The sequence below is a fragment of the Numida meleagris genome, chromosome Z, assembly GCF_002078875.1.
Source record: "Numida meleagris isolate 19003 breed g44 Domestic line chromosome Z, NumMel1.0, whole genome shotgun sequence".
In the NCBI taxonomy this organism is placed as follows: Eukaryota; Metazoa; Chordata; class Aves; order Galliformes; family Numididae; genus Numida; species Numida meleagris.
The window spans coordinates 35,876,895-35,892,164 of NC_034438.1; the positions used below are offsets into that span (position 1 = coordinate 35,876,895).

The following is a 15,270-nucleotide window of genomic DNA, read 5'->3' on the forward strand; positions in this document are numbered from 1 at the left end:
ATGCTATTTCCCCAATTGGCACTCAACCTGTGGGCATCTTCCTCCCAGCTCCACAGCTTATAAATCTGTATATCTGTCTGAAACAACACATTTCAGCTGTTGAATAAGGTGCATCATTCCACACCTCAGAGTTGGGTTTCAGTTAGACTCACAGCAGCGTTTCTGAACATATGAAGACTGAGGTTGTACTTGAACAGTAAGCAGCTCATTCAAAATCTTTGTTTGTACACATCTGTCCAGCACCTAGCACGAAGGTCCTGATCCCAAGATAAAAAAAGACCGTCAAGGAATCTAACAAGTACCACTCTGCTCTTTTTTTCCTACTTGAATGCTCAGTACATTCTCTTAAGTTCAAGCTACTTCTTTCCAAGATGTTCATTTTCTTGGCATGTAATCTGTGCTACCTGTGTACCTCTGTCAAGATGTCTGTCCATCCACCTCAAAGACTGTCGGCGCATCTCACCGAGCCGGTTGAAGGCAGAGACACCGCCAAGGAAGACACCTTCCCAAGAAGAAACCTCTGGCGAGCCCGCAATCTACCTCCCGCAAGACGTTTGCTCGGGTAGCGGCCGGTTCTCCCCCAGCGGGAGCGCAGTTCGCAGCCGCTACTTCGCAGCCCTCCGGCCGGAGCGCACCGTGCGCTCGTGGGAGCCGCGCTCGCCCTGCTGTTAGCAAGCAGCTTCCTCAGGAAAAAAAAAAAAAAAAAAAAGGAAAAGGCAACAGAGGAAACTTTCACCTGTTATAACTACAAAGTCCGATTCACCGCGTGCAAAGTGTGATTTTCCTCCAAAAACGCAACAGGTTTGTCGACACCGCCCACATCCCACCACCTGTTTCACGAGGGGCCCCGTTCCCTAGCTCGATCCCTGTCCCGGGCTCCATCCCGGTCGCGGGCACTCACCGGCGGCGCGGGCGCGGAGGTTCCGCTGCGCTTGGAGGAGCCGCGCCGGGAGCTCAGCCGCCGCCAGGACTCCGCCAGCCGCCCGCGGCCGCTGCCGCCCGCCGTCCCCTCAGTTGCGCAGCCCCGCTCCGCCGCTCCAGGGCTCCGCCGCTTCTGCCCCATGTCCCGCGGAGCCGCCAGGCCCTGCCGGCCGCCCCGCACCGCGCCTCGCTTAGTTTTAACGATGCTGCTGAGACGCGGCGGGGGGGCGGCGGGGCGGGGCGGAGAGGAGCTGCCCGCCCCCCGCGGCCGCGGGACTGCCTCGGGAGAGCTCCCGGAGCTGCCCCCTGGGAAGGGAGGGTGGGGACAATGACCCTGGACGAGAGCGCAGTGCGCTGACGGGCGGAGGATGCTCTGCGTAGTCCGCGGCGAAATCGAAGTTGTAGTTCCCTACCATGAGAGGCGCCGGTGGGAGCGGGGAAGAAGAGGTCAGGTGCAGTGCGCTGGTCAGACGGGACTTGTTACAAGAGCTGTTTCGCTTCTCTCTCTGGGTCTTGCCAAAATCTTAACAGGAGATTGCTTTTCATTAATCTGCATTAACAGTTCTACAGAACTAAACAGCTAACTTCCCCACGTTCCTTCCTAAAATACAGTAGTCTTACCGATGGGTGAATTGCACGCTAAGTTCAATGTTTTCCTCCCCTGTTTACTCAAAGGAGGATGAAAACTCCAAATCAGCAGCAAAAGGCTGTGCAGTACCTGCTAGTGGGGCACACCTCGTGGAGGGTTGTTTTCCTTCCTTAAATATAACAAAGAGCATCTCTGGAATTAATGCTTTGTCTGCTAGAATTGCAGGGGTCTCCTGCAGCTCCTATTCCGAGTTTCTGGGTTCACTATGACCCACAGGGCATTTCAGGAACATACACATCGGGTCCATCTGCTCTACCTGCTGAGTGCAGTGCACCAATGCTTCGCCGGAGGGAAACGATGCCCCTCTTCTGCCCGCTGAGCTCTCTGCTAATTTTTCTGTGTGAGAAGACAGAATGCTCATGTCCCCACGGCTGAACTAACAAGATGGCTAGTCAGCATGTTGGGAGTACAAGCTCAGGCGGCAGCATTACAAGGTAAATATTTCTTCTTGTGCAACATAGCTGTGCTAACAGCAACAACAACAAAAACCTAAAAGCACCATCAAAAAAAGCTACATAACTAGGTGGACATTGTGTTATAAGGATCATTAAAATAGTGTGTTTCATAGGCACTAAGCCATAGACTTGCACGAATGATTTAACCCTTCTTACTAGGATTTCTTAGAAGAGTGTTTTACTGAAAAATTCATATGTATGTGGCTATCTTGAGAAGCTGAACTTTCTATTTTTCTATTTTCTAAAGATTATATGACAGTATAATGGACAATATTGTTCTAGTTACAGCCACAGTATTTTAAATGGTTTGTGAAAGATGCGTTTTCCTCACAGCATGTTTAATATCTTGATAGTAATCAAGAAACATGGGTCAGAGTGTCCAAACAACATGTTGAATTCTCAGTTAACTCCAGGTTGGAAGCAAATGACTAAAAATTTTGTTACAGCATCAGGTAATCTAACATCCTCCACTCCCACAATCAGACTCCAGTCAGGTTATGTACTTCCCATTCAATGGGAATACACATAACCTGGAGGGCTTTTTTCCTTCCAACACCTGTAACTACAGCAACCCACCACATCCCATTCATCTCAAAATATCCCAGTGGTGTCCCAGGACATGGGGCTCCATCTCCTTTTGTCTGTGCAGATCAGGGCTGGAGCACCTCAGCAGTGGCACAAGGGTGGACCTGACCAGAAAAGAACTGCACATGGAGCAGACAGAGATGTGCTGCACTGTGCTGTATGTCTAGCATGGCCTTCATTACTGCACTGGGCTGTCCAGAGCCCTCGGCCCCAGGACAACTACAGCAGCTCCTTGGAGCAGAGCAGCCTCCAGGCAGTGCCCACTGGATGCCCGGAAATACAGCACCTGCGTGGTCTTATCTGTATCTGGCAGTTCTGCAAGAAGCTCTCATGACAGCGTTGTTTCTGCTTAGATGCAGAACTGATGAACAGAGTGTTTCCCTCATTAGAAAATTGTACAGTAGCTCAACTGACCAAAGTGAGAGAATCTCTTGTATGAAGAGCCGCGTGTAAGTCAGAGACCACCTGGGTCAATATTCTGCCACCTCAGCTTCCCAACAGCTTATGGGATGCATGACGGTCTATTCTCCCCTTAGAATCTTAGCTCTGGCCAAAAGAAGTCTGTCTGCACCCTTGGATAGAAGTGCTGCTGTCTCATGGACTATTAAGGGTGTAGTTTGCAAAGTAACCCCTGATTTTAATTCCATCCATCACCTGTTGTTCCCCTGCAGATTTCTGCCTCAAGGGTAGAGGGTCAAGAAGTGACGAGGTGCTGATCAAGTTGCCCATAGATGGATGGGCTTTCTGTGTGGCCATAGATGCCTCATCCCTGAAGGTGTTTAAGGCCAGGTTGAATGGGGCCCTGGGCAAGCTGACCTAGTACTAGATCTAGCGGCTGGCAGCCTTGACTGTGGCAAGCGGGTTGGAACTTGATCCTTGAGGTCCTTTCCAACCCAAGCTATTCTATGATTCTGTGATTCTATAAAGAGCCCCTTACTGGTGATAGCTGAGGCCCTATGGGGCTGTCCCATTGCAGTCAAGGGAGATGAAGTAAATACATAACAAATCACCTTTTGTAGAAGGACTTGGGGGTACTACTGGATGAAAAGCTTATGGCCCAGAAAGCCAGCTGTATCTTGGGCTGCATCAAATGAAGTGTAGCTGTCAGACTGAAGGAGGTGGTTCTCCCCCTCTAATCTGCTCTCATGAAATCCCACCTGGAATAATGCATTTGGCTCTGGTGCCTGCAGCATCAGAGGGTTGGAGTACTGCCCCTGCAAAGAAAGGCTGATAAAACAGGTTATGAATCCTACAAAAGAGAAGACTCTAGAGAAACCTAATAACAACTTTACATTATTTAAAGGATGCCTCTATAAAAGATGGAGAAAGATCCTTTATTAGAGAGTGTAGTAACAGGAGGAGAGCGGCCTTTCATTATCTAAAGGAGGGCTATATGAAAGTAGAGGACAGCCTCTTTAGCAGGGTCCGTTGTGACAGGACAAAGGAAAATGGTTTCAAACTAAAAGAGGGGAGATTTAGATTGGACATAAGGAAGAAGTTTTTTACAATAAAGGGGGTGAGGCACTGGAACATGTTGACCAGAGAGGTGGTGAATGTCTCTGAAGACATTAGAGATGAGACTGGAAGGGGCTCTGAGCACCCTGATCTAGCTGTAGATGTCCCTGCTTATCACGGGGGAGTTGGAATAGAACTTCCAACCCAAATGATTGTTGAATGGTTCTACGGATTGGATGAACTGTTTTCATGACGACTCTTAGCTTCATTTATTCTCCATTGTGGCGCATCAACAGTTGGTCAACATTGCTGAGTAAGTCAATTAGCTTTATCATTTTTATTAACATTTACAGATTAAATCCGCTGATGTCTCCTCTATCTATCTGCTAGTCATAACTGTTAAATTTCTCAAAGCAGTGTATTTCTTTAATTATGCATTAGAGGAATTTAATGATTTTCTAATTCCACAAAAATCTGTAAATGACATTATTTAAAAGAAAAACAACAACAACAACAAACCCAGAACATATTCCTAAGGGAGTCTTGGCTGGGGAGGAAATAATCTCTGAAGGAATTCATGGTCAGAATACAAAAATATTTGTTACTGCCTTATCAATAGACTTGTATGTCTCTTTGCATCTAGAAGATAAAGTTTGTTGCCTTCACGTGTGTTGTTACACAGACAGTGCTATATTACTTATGCAGTTCAAATACCATGTAAAATAAAACAGACCAGCAAACAAATGTTCTTTTTTAAGATAGAAATGTGAAATAGCCCCAAATTTCAAACTAAAACAAAATGAAACTGTAGCCAAGAGGAATCTAAGTTTCTGTGAGTCTAGTACGTAACACAGGTCACTTAACATCAGGTCAAATTTTGTGGAAAGCTATTTGCATATTAATGGTCTTAAAAATACTGTTTATTTGAGGCTGATATTAACACTGAACTTTCAGTGTGGAAAACAGTTTTCTTCTCCTTTCTTCAGTCTGTAAGAATCAGACCATCTTCGTGCCATCTTTTGCATAAGTTTCGACTTGTTACATGGTCTGACAGACTTTATTGCCACATGTATGTTTGCATGTTGAACCACACAGGATTAGTTTGTACCACTTATGTATATCATATGCTCATTCCTCATGCACTTGTAGGTACAGTTGTGGCTTTAATCAAGCATTCTGTCTGCCTGCCTGGAAAGTTAGCCTTTTCAGCCTGAGCAGAAAAGAACACAGTTGTATGTTATGTATTCAGTAGGTCAATATCTTTATTTCAACCTTTGTCATTCCACCTACGTGCTTCTTTTTCACAGCCACTTATAAATACTTTCAAATACTTTATCAGCATCATCGGGTGGTGGCAGAGCTCCATTTGCCTGGCTTACGTACTCTAGCTTAGCAGAGTCCAATACCCACTGAGTTGTTTTTGACAGGTTTGAGCTATGCTGAGGACTGGAAGCAGTCACTAAGGGCCTGTGAAATGCTTTAATTTCACCTTGCATTGGTAAGACAGATATTATAATTTCAGTTGGAAGGGGCACTGGTAGTCACCTGATCCAACTCTCTGCTTAAAGCAGGTCCCTTTAGAACAGGTTGCTCAGGGCTTTGTTCAGACAGATCCTGGAGGGAAAAAAAAGAGAAAAAAAAAGGTGGAAATGAAGATTTCACCACTTCTCTGGACAACATTTTCCAATGTTTAATAGGTTCTTGGTGAAAAAGCTTTTCTCTACATCTAATTGGAATTTCTAATGTTCATGCTTGTGTCTGTTGTCCCTTCTCATTTTACCAAACATCTTCATGGATAGTCTGGTTTCATCTCTGTACCTTCCCATTCAGCAGTTAGAAGCACCAGGTAAGCCTCCCCGTAGCCTCTGTCCTCAAGGACAGAGCAGTCTGTTCTCCCAGTCTCTTCTTATAGCTTATGTGGGTGAAACCTTCTACTGACTAGGAGTAAATTCACATTCACAGGCCCCGGTCCTCATGGGATGCTTCAACCTCCCTGACATCTGCTGGAGGAACAACGCAATGGAGTATAAGCTATCCAGGAGATTCCTGGTTCTGATGAAAGAGTCACTGAAGAGAGAAGCTGTGCTGGAGCTCATGAAAAGGTGAGGGCATCACAGGAGAAATGAAGGTCAAGGGCAGCCTTTGCTGCAGTGTCTATGAGATGGCGGAGCTCAGAATTATGAAAGAAAGGAGAAATACAAAGCGCAAGATCACAGCCCTGGACTTCAGAAGAGCAGACTTCAACCTTTTCTGGAATTTGCTGGAAAGAGACCCATGAGATGAGGTTCTGGAGTGGAAATCCCAAGCAAGCTGATTGCTGTTCAAGGATCACCTCCTCTGAGCGCAAAAGCAGCCCACTCCAACAGGAAGAAGGTAAGGCAAAAATGCTCGGAGGCCTGCACAAATGAGCACGGAGCTACTGGAAAACTAAAATATAAAAGGGAGGAAGCAGAAGGTGGAAGCAGAGGTAAGTAACATAGGGGGAATACAGGGATGCTGTCTGAGCATGCAAAGGTAAAGTTAGGAAAGTCATTGCCCAGACAAAGTACAGGATCTAGCCAGGATTGTCGTGGTCAAAGGCCTGCGAATGAAGGCCCTGTGATAATTTCATACCTATGATGTCTATTTTAGAAAGAGTTAATATTGAATAAAATTCTAAGCAATAAGCAATCATGTAAATACATACCTCCTCCTTGCTGTGTTTCCAGAAACAGTTTTTGCTATCCCCTTCCTGGTCTTGAAGAATGAATTTGTATTTTGTGTATGCTTTAGGCAGAGGCAGTCTGCTATCACAGCAGTGCATTGTTGCCAGAGAACTGATAGTCTTCCTATCAGTTCTCTGCAAGTCTATCATTGCAAGCCATAGAATCATGGAATCACCAAGGCTGGAAAAGACCTCCAAGATCATCTAGTTCAATCATCCACCTACCACCTTTCCCATGCCTGTCCTGTCTTTCCAGGGTCCTTTCCACCTTCAGCAGCAGACCTGTGTTTCCCATTTTCCCTTTGTCACTTATACTTCAGAAATAGTTTCTTGCTAACTTTGACACCTCTCACCAGATTCAGTTCAGATAGGCTCTGGATTTCTCAAATCCGTACTTTGACAGTTTCTGTGTTACTCGCAGATTACTTGTCCTTGCATCCACCTTCCATATACTTCCTGTTTATCTTTGAATTTTGCCAGAAGGTCCTTGTTCATCCATACACATCCTGTTGTATTTTTGCCTGACTTCCTGCTCACTGGAACTCGCCACTCTTGAGCTTGGACGGGGGTGAATATCAACCAGCAAGTCTATCGTTGCTACAATACTGTGGGACATAGGCAACTGCGTTTTGGGACAGGGGACTTGAAAGTAGTTCTGCTTTTGCCTCAGAGTGATAAAAGATCATGCTGTAGCTTCTGCTGCATGTTCATAAGCCTGGTGGAGCGCAAGGGAATGCTACATGTGTGAGACGTTCTCAGCTGATCTCACCTGCAGTGAGACCATTTTGCCCAACTCTTGGAAGCCACTGAGAAGCAAGACGTCCTAAAGGGCAAACTCTTTCCTCTGTCTTCTCTAATGGAAAAATGGAAGCAAGAAGCCACAGTGAGCAAGGGCCAGAGGATGTAAATATAGCTAGTCTACATGCAGGCTGTGGTGCCACTGCTGAAATAGCATCCTAGGTCTATGACAAGGGAAGTGGGAGCTGGAAAGAGGTTAATACTGGGAGACAGCAGAAGCAGGCTTTTTCTGGTGGCTGAAAAATGTTTCATCTGGGCTGATATTAATGGAAAAAAAATCTGAATTTGGTCCATTCATTTAGATCAATATCCTTATACCTGTAAAACACAACTAATTCTTCTGCATATGTGTATGAATTATGGAAGCAACTGTGAAAATACAGTTTTGAAGATATGAGAGGACTTCAGTTCTTCACTGAAGTAATACTTCAAAACATGGCATTTTATGCCTTATTAACATTTAAAATCAACTATTTCATGATACACAGTCATTGGAAGTAATTTGGATATACTGTTATGCTTACCATAGTATGCAACAAGTATTTTTCAGCTACTTCAGTAGCTTCACTAACGCTATATGACAAATAAAATCTTGGAAGTTTCTTCTAGTCATTATCAGACATAATGGACCCATTACCTAGGCTTTTTTATATAAGGTGTGTTTTGTACTGCAACCAAGTAAGCAGAAACTTGAGCAGATCTAGAGTTGTATAGATGTAAACTACTGAAGACAAGTCCAAGGGTGGAAATATTAGGTCCACACAGAAAATACTGCAGGGCAGTGGGGTAGAAGTCTGTAGAATTCCATCCTTATGAACTAACAGAGAAGAAAATTGTTTTTATCTATTAAGTCCTCTATTATATGCTCAGAGGAAGTACAAATTATATTATTAGCAGTTCCAATAATTCCTGTGGCACTCTGCTTGAGCAATGGGCAACTCAGATTTTATCTTACTTAGGGCTATGTGAACACTGATAGCTTGTCAATATTCTGATTTGTTACTGCTTATTTGTCTCTCTGCTTAATACAAACACTTTTAGTTTCTGTAAGACTGATAGGAATTTCATTCTCAGACTTTTATTTTTTAAGTTTCCCCAACTGAATAAAACTGGTGAACAGATTCAAGTTAGGTGGTGAAAACAGAGGACAGAGTGCCTGTTTTCTTTGGACACTTCACTGAAAATGAAGGAAGGACACCAGTTCAAGTGTCTAGTTCTACTTCATAGTCATTTCCTCAGTTGTTCTTTCTCTCTGAAAACTAACTATAAACAAAATTAATATTAGAAATATTTAAAGTTATAGTCAGAGGCATATGGGTAATAATTTAGCTGAAATAGATTGGTTAAAATAAAAACATTCTAGAGATCAGTAATTAAAACATGTGGCAACATTCATCCTGTTTCTAAGAAAACTCTTGTTCTTGTCTTCTGTCTCCTGTTGCCAAAATAAAGAGGTTAAGAATTATATATGACAGAGTCTATGGGAGTGAGTCAGTGCCCATAGTGAAGGCATGCTTAATCCCCTGGAACACAGTCTGCATGACCTGGTGGGATGCATCTGTGGGTCCTGTGAGAGCTGGCTGATGTCAGTTTGAGGCTGCTCTAAGTCACCTTTGATTGCAGTCAGGGGAGGTCCTCCATGATGGGAAAAGAAAAAAGTAAACACCAAGTTTGTACTCAAGAGGGTCCTGAGATATTATGGACTGGTTAGTCTAACTTCAGTGCCTGGGAAAATTATGGTGCAAATACTCCTGAAAGATGTTTCCTAAAAAATGTTTAGGAATAGCTACCACAATTTTACCATCGGAAAATCATGCCTCACTCATCTGATTTCCTTTTGTAATGAGGAGACCGACTCCGGGGACAAAGAACAGTGGATGTACAGCTTGTCTATAGCAAAGATTTTTATATGGCCTCCCATAGTACTCTTATGTCTGAACTGGTAAGACACTAGTTGGATTAGTGGGTAACAGGTTGGATGGGAAACCGCTAAGCCACTAGTTTAAAAGGGTTATTATCTACAGCACAAGTTGTAATGGCAGTTGGTTACTAGTAGCATCCTTCAAGGATCAATGCTTTCAGTAATGTTTAATTTATTAAATGATATAGATTGATTCTGCCATCAGCAAGTTTACAGATGATAGCATGTTGGGGTAAAGCAATAGACAGCCGAGAGCAGGCAGCAGGGCTGCTATTTAGAGTTATGGCCAGGTTAGAGAATCATAGAATCATAGAGTCCTTAGAATTGGAAGGGACCTTTAAAGGCCACCTTGTCCAACTCCTCTGCAATGAACAGGGACTCCACAGCTAAATCAGGTTGCCCAGGGCCTGATCCAGCCTCACCTTGAAGGTCTCCAGGGACAGGGCATCAACCACATCACTGGGCAACATGTTCCAGTGCCTCACCATCATCTCTGTAAAAGATTTTTTCCTTATATGTAACCTAAATCTACCCTCTTTGAGCTTGAAATCATTTCGCCTTGTTCTATTAGCACAGACTCTGCTAAAGAGCCTGTCCCCTTCTTTCCTGTAGCTCGCCTTTGGATACTGACAGGCTGCTATCAGGTCACCTTGGAGTCCTCTCTTCTTGAGGCTGAATAGCCCCAGCTCTCTCAGCCTGTCCTTGTAAGAGTGGTGTTCCATGCCTTGGATCATTTTTATGGCCCTCTTCTGGACACACTCCAACAGGGCTATGTCTTTCCTGTACTGAGGACTCCACGTCCGGACACAGTACTCCAGGTGAGGACTCACCAGCACAGAGTAGAGTGGCAGGATCACCTCCCTTGCCCTGCTGTTCACGCATCCTTTGATACAGCCCAGGATGCAGCTGGCTTTCTGGGCTGCGAGGGCACGTTACTGGCTCATGTCCAGCTTCCCATCCACCAGTACCTGCCAATTCTTTTTCAGCAGGGCTGTGTTCAATCCTTCCATCCTCCAGCTAGTATTTGTAATGGGGATTGCCTCAATCTAGGTGTACAATCTTGCGTTTGGATTTATTGCACCTCCTGATGTTCACCTGGGCCCACTGCTCAAACCTAAGAAATAAGCTAGTAGAAGGACATTTTTTTGGTTTTATAATTCAGACATTTTATAAGATCTTACATCACAAGTACATTGTAAGTATGAAAAATCCACAGGGCCTTCATTCTCAGGCCTTTGATCATGCTTTCACAACTACCTTGAGATCCACAAAATTATACAACTATGCAATAAACTCTGCCAACTCCATGAAAAGACATAAACAAAGATTACATGTTTTCTTAAAATAATTTTTCATGGAAGTAATTACTTCAAGGATATTACACAATTGCTTGAGGGCAGAAAGATTGTCTGTGAATTCTCTGTTTAAAAGTTTTGGTCATAATATGAAAACACGGGTTTTCAAAGTTAAAATTTTTTGCCAAACATTTTTCTTTTTAGAAAAACAAAACAATTCTTAACAAAATATTATTCTTCTGAAAAACTGAAAAAAAAAGAAAAAACTATCCAAGATCTGATGTAAAATATTCACTTTTTAAAATGGGATAATGTCTATGATTAAAGAATGACTATTGTTACACTTTTAAAGGATCTCCTTCTGAGTGGGTCTTGCATGTCACAGATCACCTGCATCATGGAAGATTTTTTTCATTCTCCAGTTTATGGTGTTTTAATTAAGAAAAATAAATATCCTCAGAATCAGGAGCCTTTTCCAGAAACTCCGTACTATGACTGCTGACTAACATGTACTACCTAACTAGCATGGGTTCATCCCTTTTTATGCTTCTATAGACAGACAGATAAATCAAAGACAATGGCAATATTCTTTGATGGATGCTTGAAAAGTACTTGTTTACTTCAGTGATAGCACCTTCTGAGAAAGGTAAGACTCCAACAACACTGATTTTGACAGAAAAAATCCTGTTCGTGCCATGAGTGAAAGCAATGACTTTCACTAAGTGGCACAAAAACAGCCCTGAAGCTCACTTAGAATTCTGACAAGGCCATCAAAATGTCTGAAGGAATAGATTTTGGGTAATCAAAATGTCTCTGTTGAAAATCTTGATAATAACTGCAGCAACATTTCTTTTTTTCTAAAGCATGAAGATACAGTAACGTTCTGGATTTTGATGGTTTTTGATAGAACATTTTACATTAAATTATATACAGTGTTCCATTCCATAAATAGTGTTCATATTCCTGCTCTGGTCAGTGAAAAAAAAAACAAACACCTCTGTCTTAGTAGGAATAGGCTTCTGGTTTCAAAACAAACTGAAAAATTGATTAAACAAGGTTGTTTTTTTTATTGTGCTGTTGTTTTTTTGTTGTTGTTGTTGTTTGTTTGTTTTATCTGGAGAATGAAAGATACAGAGACACAACTTTGTTATACTTATCACTAGAAAATTAACTTTATATCTTTTAGCTTACTTGAGTCATCGCCGTAGAACCTAAGCATTTGACGGCAGAAAAAGAGGAAAGCACTGTTGGCAATTTTTGTCTGAAAAACAGAGTTTTAAGAGGCCTCTTGAGTGTCATACCAACCTTACAACAGAACCAGGCATTCTTAACCTGTCTCATGCCCTAGCCACCACCTGATTACTCTTCCCTTCAGATTATTTACATAATGGGACACTACAAATAGATAAGTGGTGGCGGTTGTTTCTTGGAGGGTTGGGTTTTTGGTGTTTTTTTTTGGCTCACTGTTGAAAGGAGAAATAGCAACATAGAAAAATATGGGCAATTAATAACTTCTCTTTTTAAAATATGCCTGACACCTCATTAAAGTATGACGGGACAAACAAAGGCATGATTTTTATAGTTTCTTACGAAGCCTTAGAAGTATTTATTCAAGCTAAACTCCCACTGCAGAGGAAAGTTGTTTTGAGCACAGACTGCAAGATCAAACTTTCAGCTTTTATGTCTTAATTAAGCTCAGTTTTTCCTTCTCCTGTCAGTTCACGTCAAAAGGTCACAGTTGCCACTAAAACAGTCAGAAGCATTTGTAATACCTTAGTGAGCAGACACATGAACAAATATTGTACAATATTTTAGCTAAGGCCATAGTTAATCTTATGCAAAAATGGGCAGCAAACTCAGATTAAAACCAAGAATTTTTCTACTTGGAATTTAGTCTATTTTTTACAGAATTGTTAAATTCAGTGTTCTTTTCAAAACACATTTAACACTCAGTAATATAGCTTAAAGAGAGCATGTCTGCAACACAAGCCAAAAGATACTAAACGTTTTGTAAACTTTCCCTATGGGGAAGGCACATATGCTCATTCTACTGTCAGAAGCAGTGTGTCTACATAGGTGTACATCTCTTGCTGTTCAAAATACATAAAGGCTTGGAAGCAGCTTTCAGTTCCTCTTGGGACTCAAATGCTCAAGAAACACTGTGGCATTCTCACAATATCTATGCTTTTGTTAAAAACATGAACTGTCAATTAACAGAGACAAATAAAGCAGTCAGTACAGGAGCTGGTGAAGCAAGGACACTGTTAAAAAGCTCTCCAAAAGCAGTCATGAATACATGGTTACAAATGCAAGTTAAGAAGTTAAGTGTTTCTTAATGTCTAAAAGAGAATTTAGAGTGAGAGTTACCCTAATATCCTTTTCCATAGAATACCTCCAGACACTGAGAGGTGCCCAGCTTGGAGGACATCTATGCATAAGAGAGAGAACTTATTTTTCTCAATCATGGAAGTTTTTAATTCCTCTCTATATAAAATACACATTCTCTTTATATGTTACTCTAGGTTGCGTTCTTCTACTCCTTTCACCAGACTTACAGCCAAACACGAATAGCAGTGACTCCAGAACTGCTTTGCCTGGCTACCATATACCTTTCCCTGCAGAAGAGAAGCCCCGAGGATTAATACAGACCTGGTCCAGACAGCGCTATCTATTAAATTTATTTAAGAGGAATTTTGTACTCTTTGAATGTCACTTTTATTTCTGACACCTGGCAGATGGGAGTTTAATAATTTATGTACTATTCCCATGTGTAAAGGCTCTGACTTTTATTAAGTTGAACAACATAACATTTTGTTTCATATAAAATTAAGACCTTAAGCCACCAATGCACTTGCACCCATATTTAGCTTCAAAGTCAGTATAACTGCCAGTGATTTTTATAGAAGCCATGTCTGCTTCATGAAGTATTGCTGAATACAAAGGCACCGCTACACAAAATACCAAAGTGCCAGCTATCAAAGGTTTGATTTTCACACCATCAAGCATTGTGGATAGGAAAGCAGTCATTATATAACATTCTATAATAGTGTTATTAGATATAATAGCAGAACTCAGAGATTACTTGCTGACATGAATGAGTTTACCTCTGGAACTATCTACAGATGTAAACAGATATATATTTGATTACAAACCTTTGCAAAATAAAAACCAAAACATTACTGTAGTGTATTAATTCCTCTGCTTATAGCACTTTGAAGGTATTTAACTAATGAGAAGAAAACAGTATTTTATACACACATAAAGCGGGGAAAAGACTTATGATGTAGTTGCCAGTTAATTAATTCCATTGCGTTGTAGGTATTAAACTATCAGTTGTCACACAGTAGTTATTAGTTATTAGTCTTTCAACACATTTACAGGTAATATATTATTTTTAATCTTAAGTATGAAGATGGAATTTTCTCAGAACTGAGATGGATGTCTTGTGCTTTACCATTAGGGTATACAAGACATTTTTTTTTATAAATAATGATAGACATCCTTTTAACTCCAACTGTACTTTGTAAATTCTAGAAATAATAGTTACCATGGCATCCTATGTTCTTTTAGCAAATTCTTTCCTAGAGTTGGTGAAACATGTGATTACTTGCTCAAAATTGCTGATGATTTACATCAACAAGGGAATGTTTGTTATCATCTAACATTCTGCTTTTCTACTGAAATGACAGTCACTTGATTTTAAAGCAAAGATATTTGTTACACTGAAACACCCAAGTAATTTTCTTTTTACTTAAGACAGAGAATATGCAACTGACAGTTAAAATAAAGTGTCCCAGATTATTTTTTTCTCAAATACTTCAACTTTTGATGCTGTATATGTTTATATTAGAAATATTAATGTTGATATATGAAAGTAGTATCTATGAATGGAAATACTGACAAGCCCACTTGGACGCTTGCATTTTGGTGCTTGCAAGACACAGAATATGTACAACAGTCATCCATTTCAGAGATTTAAAAAGTCTTTCTCTATACTAAAACTACTTAGCAAAAGATTTTCAGTTTTAAATGAATATTCCTTGCCAGTGTAAGTATATGATTCAATATACCTGAAATTCAGCTGGAACAGGAGCTTGTGGTAAAGGGCAGAATAGTGGGAGTATGACCACCCTTTGTACAAAAACATCACTTTTACAGATATGGATCTAAAAATGTACAGTGTGACAATTTTCTTCTAGGGACTGTCAGAATAAAAATTACAGCAAATAAATAATTTAGAGTACTCTGTCAAAAAGAATATGGAACCTCTAACATCTCAGGAGAAGCTATTTTAAATATTCAGATTTTTTTAACAGATACTGATCATTTAAAGGGATATCACATGGCTATGTTCTTTTAGGTATGATCTTCAATTAAATCTACTGTAATGAGAAGCGTGGTTTGAGACAAAATTCAGAAGGATGACACTATTTCAACCTAACTTTTTAAGAAAATTGTTTAGGGAGGAAGAAAGGAAGATAAACAGA

General features: G+C 41.3%; 1 protein-coding gene across 2 annotated transcripts in view; it reads right to left on the reverse strand.

Annotated features, from left to right (window-relative positions):
* Positions 1 to 1,124, reverse strand: part of TRPM3 (transient receptor potential cation channel subfamily M member 3) — a 400,218-nt gene extending 399,094 nt beyond the window's left edge. For both annotated transcript variants that reach the window (XM_021381082.1, XM_021381081.1), the window contains exon 1: positions 902 to 1,124. In XM_021381082.1, the coding sequence (XP_021236757.1) occupies positions 902 to 1,063 (162 nt within the window). In that variant the 5' untranslated portion in view covers positions 1,064 to 1,124. The remainder of the gene's footprint in view (positions 1 to 901) is intronic.